Source organism: Exophiala bonariae (genome assembly GCF_035927105.1).
Source record: "Exophiala bonariae strain CCFEE 5792 chromosome Unknown scaffold_16, whole genome shotgun sequence".
Taxonomy (NCBI): domain Eukaryota; kingdom Fungi; phylum Ascomycota; class Eurotiomycetes; order Chaetothyriales; family Herpotrichiellaceae; genus Exophiala; species Exophiala bonariae.
Window position 1 is genome coordinate 368,185 of NW_027042491.1, and position 8,824 is coordinate 377,008.

Sequence of the window (8,824 nt, forward strand, 5' to 3'; positions counted from 1 at the left end):
AGATTAAATAGTGCCTATCTAGAGGTGATTCATCCAACCTCACCGCACTCCTCCACCGGCACTGGCAGTGATACCAGAGCGAATCCCACCTACACTAGAGCCAATTCCCTCCCCCCCAAAGCACCTACCTAAAGCAACCATCGAATTTCCTTCATCCGCCATCGAAAAGCAATTCGCCCGTCCATCTGTCCCTCTGTCTTCCTCCCGAAATGGCCACGCCCACCACATACCTCAGCACGGCTCTACTGCGGCGGTCGTGCAGCTCGACCTCGACCGTGACATCGCTGTGCACGCCACGTGTGAGTGCACTGCGGATCGTGCAGCGGCGATGGGCTCGTGTGCATAACGTGCGCTTCGTCACGACGCAGCGCCAGGCCGAGAAGGTGCTCGATCGCTATCGTGAGAAATTGGAGGAGAAGGCCCGACTGTAAGTTTGGATTATTTATACGAGATGGGAATATATATGTGTGACAAGATCAGTTGTGCTGACTGGAGTCTTTGTCGTTGACTATAGGGAAGGACATAGGTCTGTTGACTCGTTGAAGGAGTCGTATAAAGAGAAGATATTGGAGGTGAAGAAGACTGCTACTATTCTGCCTGAGGATGTACCTCCTGCTCCTGCTTCTCAAGCAAGCCCTTCTGCCTTCGCCCAACCTCCGCCTCCTCCACCGGTACCTCAGGATAAACCAGCAGAGAAGAAGCAGTCCTCCTCCAATGCCCCCGGTATCAAGCCTCTATCTTCGTATCTCGATCTGGAAAAGGTCGCAACACTGCAGAATAAGGAGGTGGAATATATATGGAGGCTGCGACATGCCAATGATCCTCTGTCATTGTGCGCAGTCATACCTCTTGAGACCTACGAGCGTATTTATCAGTCCGCGCGTAAACACCCGCAATTTGTCCTTCCCTTACCACGACCGGCAGCCGATGATGGCAGTGGGGATGTGAAACAGTCCGATCAAGGATTTGAAGGTGGTGAGCGTTCGGCTGCTGATATTCATTTCCTCCAGTGGGGTTTTCATCCTCCAGCAGGTCCACCACCTGCACCAGGAGCCAAGTCGTCCAATACACATACGAGTACCGTACTCTTCACTCATTTGGCAGCTTTCAAGCTCCATGGAACATATGCTCAGCCACATACCGCCATCACGCATCATTTGGATCTGGCTGATTCGCATGGTCTGGTCCTCCTGAGTGGATCCGTCACCGAGGGTCGAGGAGTCAGTGTGGAGGAGGGAAGATGGCTGTTGATGTGCCTGCAAAAGTTTTATGACTATGCAGGTCATGGTGGTGGTATCGGACGTGAAAAGCGACAGTCGCTACTGAACAAGTTCAGCTCTGGTGACCAGAGTTTTGATCTAACAGAATTGGTTGATGAGGCCGAAAGAATCTCGTGACCGCTGAAATATTTCGACTTCGATCAGCTCCAGAGTTCATCTTCATCCACAACAATCTCGCCCTTTTTCAGATTGGCCATTCCTTCCAACCCAAGCGCATCCTGGACCAGGAATTCCCAAACCGCATCAAAATAACCGGGCTCCGCGACAGTCGAGTTGTGGTCGCCATTTGGGAACTCCCTCCAGACCTTCTTGGTCGGGCACATATCATACAAGTCCCTCATCATCGAGGAAGGAACAATTTCGTCTCGTCCTCCAGAGAGGAACAGAACAGGAATGCTCTTGTCTTTTACCTTGGCCAGAAGTGCCTCTGAATCCCAACGTTGATGGCAAAATGGAGTGAGGTATTTTGCGGCAGGCATTACAGCAGGAATCATTTTGCGAATGGACAGAAATGTGTTTTCGAGAATGACAGCAGCAATGTCGCCGACCTGCTCGTTGGTTGACAAGAGTTTGACGGCAACTGCACCTCCCAGGCTCTGACCATACAGTATGATATTTGTCTTCCTCAGTTCGTCGTGGTTGCGAACATAATCCAGGGCAGTCTGAGCATCGATTGACAATCCATTCTCATCTGGTGAGCCAGTGGACTTGCCATAACCTCGATACTCCACCATGAATACATGACAGCCCAGACTTTCAGACAAGACCTTTCCTATTGGCAACCGGTGTCCGACATTGCCAGCATTACCATGAAACATGACCAGGGTGACATTTTTCTTCAGCGCTGGAGTGGGAGGACGAAGGAGGTAGGCATGGAGAGTTTGATCGTCGGGCGTAGGAAAAGATATGGACTGAGCATTTTGAAGGCCAAACTGGTCGGGTGTAGGGACTTGGGTTCTTGAACCAGCGGGGATGCTTGCAGGATAGATGATGTCGTTTTGTTTGAAATAGAGAAGACTGCTACCAAGAGCGGCAAGGCCAGAAGTAGCAAGCGCAGGTATACGTAGGTAGGACAGTGCGGTACCCATGGCGTTCATCTTGATAGAAGGGAACAAGAGAAGCGAAGGTGGGGGGCAAGATTAACCATGAACAATATATACAACGAGGGCAAGCAGTGATTGGGACTGTTTGATTGATTAGAACAAAAGATAGGCTGATAAAGGCAGAAGAAGCTCCAGAGGATTTTGGCCGTCGAAGGAAGCCTGCTTGGAAGGCCACAAGTTGCGGAGAGCACGAATACGGAGAGATAGAAGTTACAACAAGGACTCGATTGAACTGCAGTGGAAATGACGAAAGCCACCTCGGGCGCACTTTGGATTCAGCCTTTTGGGGCGGAAGATAGATTGCGAACTTTAGTAGTGGTCTAAGACGAAACAGGTAAGACCCCTCGGGATAGTTTCCATACTGGAACGACCCCAATCTGCCCTGCAGGCGAACTTGAAGGTGCCGTTTGGAGTAGCCAGCAACGCGTTCTCTGGGGTGCCTTTTCAGAGGACTCCATATCTTGACATTGACTGTTGAGCACACACGACCTTCATCACCTCCAACAGTTCAACTCTAGTCTGCCATTCTCCTCAATTTCTTCTGTGTCTCTTGTATCTCTTGGCTGCGGACCAGCTAAGTTTCATCATCGACCTCTCGCCAAACCATCATCCTCCGTCCCTCAAAATGATCAGCGGTCATTCAACAGGCATGCTGGGAGAAGATGGCATACATGTGGACATGAACCACCTGAAGAAGGGAGAAGTCAACCTAGGCACATCGATCATGGCCATCACGTTCAAGGACGGTGTCATTCTCGGAGCGGACAGTCGAACAACCACAGGCGCATACATTGCGAATCGAGTGACGGACAAGCTCACACAAGTGCATGATACTATTTGGTGTTGTCGGTCAGGATCGGCTGCCGACACGCAGGCTGTAGCAGACATTGTACAATATCATCTTGGTCTTTATGGGATCCAAAACAACGAACCACCTACCACCCAAACTGCGGCAGCTCTCTTCCAGGAACTATGCTACGAGAACAAGGATCAACTAAGGTAAGCAAAAGACGGGGATGGACTTAGGAATTGATAACTGACTAGTTTGCAGTGCAGGAATGATCATTGCCGGTTATGACAAGCGGAACGGTGGCCAGGTCTACTCAATACCTCTAGGAGGATCACTACACAAGCAAGCATTTTCCATTGGAGGATCTGGTTCGACTTACATCTACGGATACACAGACGCACACTGGAAGGACAACATGACTGAGGAGGAAGGCGTGGATTTTGTCAAGAACTCGCTGAGAGAAGCCATCAAGTGGGATGGAAGTTCTGGTGGTGTGATCCGTATGGTGGTCTTGACAGCCAAAGGAGCTCAGCGGCATTTGTACCTACCAGATCAACAATACAAAGGACCGGGTACAGGGCTATGACTCGAGGCTGAGGGAGTAAGTTGATAGGCAGTATCATGGGCGGCGTCAAGGATCATGTATGTAATCGTACCTGATGCATTCAAGCGGGCCAAAAAGAAAGTTGAAATAGAAACAACTTTGTTACAACACGACGATCAGCCATGAGGGCTTTTCGACAACAACACCAGTGAAGTTCGAGATGCACGTAAGACTCAGAGTCGCTCTCAGTTCGCCTTTCAGCCTTGTGCTGATGAGATGAGATGAGAATGATTGCATTGACGTGTTTGAGAATAAGCATACCGCATGTGCGTACGAGGTACTTTGGGTTAGAAAGGGATTGGTTATCCGCGCGAATATTCGTTAGTGTTTGATATTAAAAATGAGTTCCAATCGTTTGGATGGGCGTGGATGGATGGGGGCTTTTTCATGCAAAATGAGGTCAGAGCCGCCTTCCGGGTGATTCTCGCGCGTAAAAGGCATACTCGTAGGCGAAGACAGAGAGGCTCTTGGGCATCAACCCGGGTACCTTTTTAACTAGGACAATGCCTCGTCTCCTTTCAGCCTTTCCTGTTGTCTTGCTCCAGCTCCAAGCCACAGCCTGTCTGCCACGGCCCACGGGTAGCGCAGTGAACCTGCTCAGTGAACTTCCACCACCACCACCACCACTAAAGCCCTCCCTTCTCCCACGTCGTCCTCCCCTGCAACCAAAATGGAGAACTTGAACTGGCCAACTGCCAACTAACTAGCCTTTTCGAAGCTTTTCGTCCAAACTTGTCCCCTTTCAAATAATAATTCTCATCATCCTCTTCCCTCTCTCTTTATCCTTGTCCTTATTACTTCGTATCATAAGCAGCCGTCTCGGAATCTGTATCTCAATTCCCCAAGGAATAGACGCGCTCGCTTGCTTCATCTCTTGTCATCAACTTTAGCTTTCACGTCTAAGCCATGTCTCTGGTAAGTTGAATTGTTAATTGTCTGGACGCTCAACCCCCGCCACCGCCTATCCATTCATCAGCACATGCTAGCTCCCTCTTCTTTTGCCTCACCATTCCCACTCCCACTCCCACTCTCCCTCCCATTGCACCGGCACCTGAAACTGCACCTTCATCATGGTTCATGGCCCACCCAAACCGTGAACCCCCCTCCACCACTGCCACCATCACTGGCAGCTGGTTGTCATTCAACTTTCGTTGACATCAGCCCCTCAAACTTCAATGTGACATCCACTTCATCTCCATTCCTACCGCTTGGATCACTATCATAGCCAATATATTGGTGCAACCCACATGTACTACTCGGCTTTGGGTGCAGGCTGTGCAGGTTATGTTCAGGCTGCGGGTCAACCAAATCCTGACCTCGATCGCTTCTACAACCCTCATCATACTGACATCCCCTCTCGCCATCTAGGCATTGAACGCGGCAGGTTGAGATGGGCTCGCTGGTGATGAGCCAGGCGCAGCCGGCTATCAATCATCATTCCTATCACCACATGATGGTTGACACAAATCAACCTCAAGACGAAGCCGCTACTAGGCCTAGGAGCGCTTCACAGTCTACTGCAACAAGGCAAAGATCCTCTTCTACCACCAATCCCCAAACTCCTACCAACCGAGAAGACGACACAGACGTTCCTCATACCCCAGCCGCCCAACGCAATCAACAACATCATCCTTCAAGTACTCATTCCTCTACCTCACGACAACAGACATCCTACTATCCTCACAATGTAAATCAACATAGCCGCGGTTTCGATCAATCGGGGTTTCCGCTTTCTAATGACCCTCGAGTGGTCGTCGCTTCATCACCCCCAGGCTCCCCTCGACTACAGCCAACCTACCGTTCCACCAGATCTCTCGGAGGCTCAGAGGCCACTTCTCCTAGTAGGATAAAGATCCGGGACCTGTCACACATTCGCAGTTTTGCAAGTGAGGAATATCTGGCACGACCGAGATTACCTTCCAGACAACCTAGTGGGTTTTCGGATACCGGAAGGCAATATGAAATCAGTTCCATGCCAGTCACGGATATCATTGAGATGGTTGCAGGCCTTCTTACCAAGATTACCACCACGAACGACCGTCAGCATGAACATCATCGACCCGTCGCTTTGACCGAAGAACAGAGCCACCTCAATCCACAAGCCAACTGCGTACTCGCTTTTCATGGCAAGAATGTGCCAGGCATCACAATTCTGAGTTACTTGAGCCGGATACATAAGTACTGTCCGACCACTTACGAGGTTTTCCTGAGCCTATTGGTTTATTTCGATCGAATGACAGAGGCTGTGAATCGAAGGCTGTATGGCAACGCGACTGGGGGCCCTGGTGATTCTCCAGCAACTGCTCCAGAATCATCAACACCGAATGCACGATCTCCATTACCCATGAATGTGGATAGTCCTCAACAGCACACCGATGTCACCACTCCCCCTGCCTCGGCGCCGAATGCTTCACCTGAACATCGTGCTATTACGAGAGAACCATCATTTGCACGTTCAGGAAATCCACAAGATTTGTCTCAGTTTTTCGTGGTTGACAGTTATAACATTCATCGACTTGTCATTGCCGGCGTTACTTGTGCTAGTAAATTCTTCTCCGATGTCTTCTACACGAATTCCAGATATGCAAAGGTAAAGGCCCAGTCCATTTGCTGAGCACTGATAAAAGCAGAACGTACTGACACCTTTCAGGTTGGCGGTCTTCCTCTCGTGGAGCTCAATAATCTCGAACTTCAGTTCCTCATCCTTAACGACTTTAGACTTTCGGTACCAGTGGAGGAACTCGAGGCATATGGTACAATGCTGGTGGAATTCTATGCTCGAGAACTGGTTGCACAACAACAAGCAGCGCATGCTGCGACTTCACCAACCTCTACAGATGGAATGTATATGAGATCGGGTCGACCAACTCCAGGACAACCCTCAGCTCCACCGACATGATCACGTTGATGATGAAAATGATTATTGAAACTTCCGACAAACTTTCCCCCCGTCGAAATCTCCTTGTGAAATAGATTTTCGATATCACCCACCCTACTCCCTCTTTCGCTTTGCCCCGGGTATATTGATCTTGCACATTCTCAGGGCACTTTGCGTGGTTTGCTATGCCCTACCTTAGACGACTTAAATTTTGGGCGCGCTTTGTCCGACTTTATTCAATACGTTCTTGCGCTGGTCATATTTTTTTTGGCGCAGATGGCGTGTGTGAGGGTTATATGTTTGTTATCATGAGGACGAGAAGTCCCATCTACTTGGTGCCCGATAGATTGCATGCACCCATCGCTTGCATCTCCTGTTTTATCGGTTTTCTCTTGGGGTCAGTTCCCATTTAATGAAGGAACTGGACTAGAGTTGATGATGAATGATTATGATGAGACTCTTCTCACAGGGTCAAGATCATGGGAGAAGTGTACCCTTGATGGGAGTCTTTAGATTGATGAAATGGTGGTGATGAACAGAACTAGGACACAATGCTTAAACATGATTAATGGAATTGGTGTTGATAGAACCCATGGATCTTCCATGTGCTGATGATGTGATTGACCTCGCGTCCCGAACCCCATACAACAAGGATTATGTCCACGTACGGAGGCAAAGCCTCGGTCATTCATACGTGACACTGTGTATCGAGGTAGTCCTTACTCTCACGATGTGTATCCACCGTGGCCATACACTGGTCAGAAGCTGGGTAACATTGGTAAATATTGGCAAACGGAGACAGTAACACCACGCAAAACACGCAAAACAGCAAAACAGCGTGCTGAGGGAGACCACCAGAGTACCTCAACATGATCAGATACGATCCTGGCGCCCATCGTTCAGAAGGTGACCAGGACGTGAATGTAGATGACTCCTAACTAGGTAAACAAATCAACAGTCGTCTGAATCCCAGCTTGTTGGTTCACTTGATCATACTGAACAAATCTCTTCATCACATGCTTCAGTCATCTCTTGCCAAAGTCATCCTGCTTACCTCGTCTGTGTCGTCAGACGTTCCCTCGCTTGTCAGCGCGGTCCTCTGGAGGTTCGCGTTCACGTTCACGTATTTTCAAAACTTACAAGATCTCTACCGCCTGAGGTTTTGGAGACTGCGCTCGATCTCGCACGCACTCAAGCCACGCAACTGGCATCATGAAGAACTTGAGACCAATCCTCATCGGTATCTTTGCTATTGTCTCTTTCCTCTCTTTTGGTGTAGACGCCACACAATACACCCGCTTCGAAGACCTCCCCAAATGCGGTCAGAAATGCCTCTCAGATTCAATTGAACACGCGCTCAAGACCGCCGACTGTGGTACCAGCCTGTACTGTGCCTGTCGATCACAACAATACAGCGAGTGGATATACAGCTGTCTTGGAAAGAACAAGCCCTGCGACGAGCGCGCAAAGCTCAATGATGTGCTGCTGTACAATATCCAGTACTACTGCAATGAGACTTCAGATCAGCGCGTTCGTTATACCGTCAAGGTGGCTGGAGCCGAGAAGACTTTGACTATGGACGGTAGAGATGCTACCAGTACATCGCATGCGCTGGTGAGTGGATCATGGTGCAGAATCTAAGCGGGTTAGCTCCTCTGGTTGAAAATTGGCTAACAGGTAGTGACTGGTGATTTATAGACAGGTGCCACTTCGACCATGACCACTGGAAAGGACCATCCCACGACCACGTCAGGTATACCAACCGGAACCTCGCACACCAGTGATGGAGAGTCGACCAGCAAATCAAATCTACCGTCTCCGAGTGCGGCCGGGAACGCGTCGTCCACCTCTTCACATTCGTCTTCGACAAGCACCACTACCAACAGCAGTACCTTTTCATCAGAACCTACCATTTCCAGCAGTATCCTCACATCTCAGACAGAATCCGTTCCACCAGGCATGACAGTGGTTGACGCAAACACAACCATCATGGGTCACACCGTTACCGCGAAAGCCACGACACTCGTCACCGCCACTGTCAATAGTGGAACTGGACCATGTCAAATCGAAGCTCTTCGACGTGGTCTTCATGAGAACTTGCACGCCATGGTTGGTCTCAGCATTGCTTTGCTATCGGGTTTTATTCTGTTCCTGTTCATTGTTGGTTGA

The 8,824-nt window shown here is 49.6% G+C and overlaps 5 protein-coding genes across 5 annotated transcripts; 4 read left to right on the top strand and 1 right to left on the bottom strand.

Annotated features, from left to right (window-relative positions):
- Window positions 1–209: 209 nt before the first annotated feature.
- Window positions 210–1,397, top strand: LTR84_003424 (uncharacterized protein; the record flags this gene model as incomplete). The annotated part of the gene is made up of 2 exons (XM_064847012.1): window positions 210–427; window positions 515–1,397. The coding sequence occupies 2 exons, from the start codon at window positions 210–212 to the stop codon at window positions 1,395–1,397; spliced, it is 1,101 nt and encodes a 366-aa protein (XP_064705365.1).
- Window positions 1,398–1,420: 23 nt separating this feature from the next.
- Window positions 1,421–2,377, bottom strand: LTR84_003425 (uncharacterized protein; the record flags this gene model as incomplete). The annotated part of the gene is made up of 1 exon (XM_064847013.1): window positions 1,421–2,377. One exon carries the CDS (start codon window positions 2,375–2,377, stop codon window positions 1,421–1,423), a length of 957 nt encoding a protein of 318 aa, XP_064705366.1.
- A 631-nt stretch (window positions 2,378–3,008) lies between these two features.
- PRE3 (Proteasome subunit beta type-1) lies at window positions 3,009–3,759 on the top strand (the record flags this gene model as incomplete). The annotated part of the gene is made up of 2 exons (XM_064847014.1): window positions 3,009–3,382; window positions 3,435–3,759. 2 exons carry the CDS (start codon window positions 3,009–3,011, stop codon window positions 3,757–3,759), a joined length of 699 nt encoding a protein of 232 aa, XP_064705367.1.
- Window positions 3,760–5,230: 1,471 nt separating this feature from the next.
- Window positions 5,231–6,676, top strand: LTR84_003427 (uncharacterized protein; the record flags this gene model as incomplete). The annotated part of the gene is made up of 2 exons (XM_064847015.1): window positions 5,231–6,367; window positions 6,428–6,676. The coding sequence occupies 2 exons, from the start codon at window positions 5,231–5,233 to the stop codon at window positions 6,674–6,676; spliced, it is 1,386 nt and encodes a 461-aa protein (XP_064705368.1).
- Window positions 6,677–7,867: 1,191 nt separating this feature from the next.
- On the top strand, window positions 7,868–8,824 carry LTR84_003428 (uncharacterized protein; the record flags this gene model as incomplete). The annotated part of the gene is made up of 2 exons (XM_064847016.1): window positions 7,868–8,269; window positions 8,354–8,824. 2 exons carry the CDS (start codon window positions 7,868–7,870, stop codon window positions 8,822–8,824), a joined length of 873 nt encoding a protein of 290 aa, XP_064705369.1.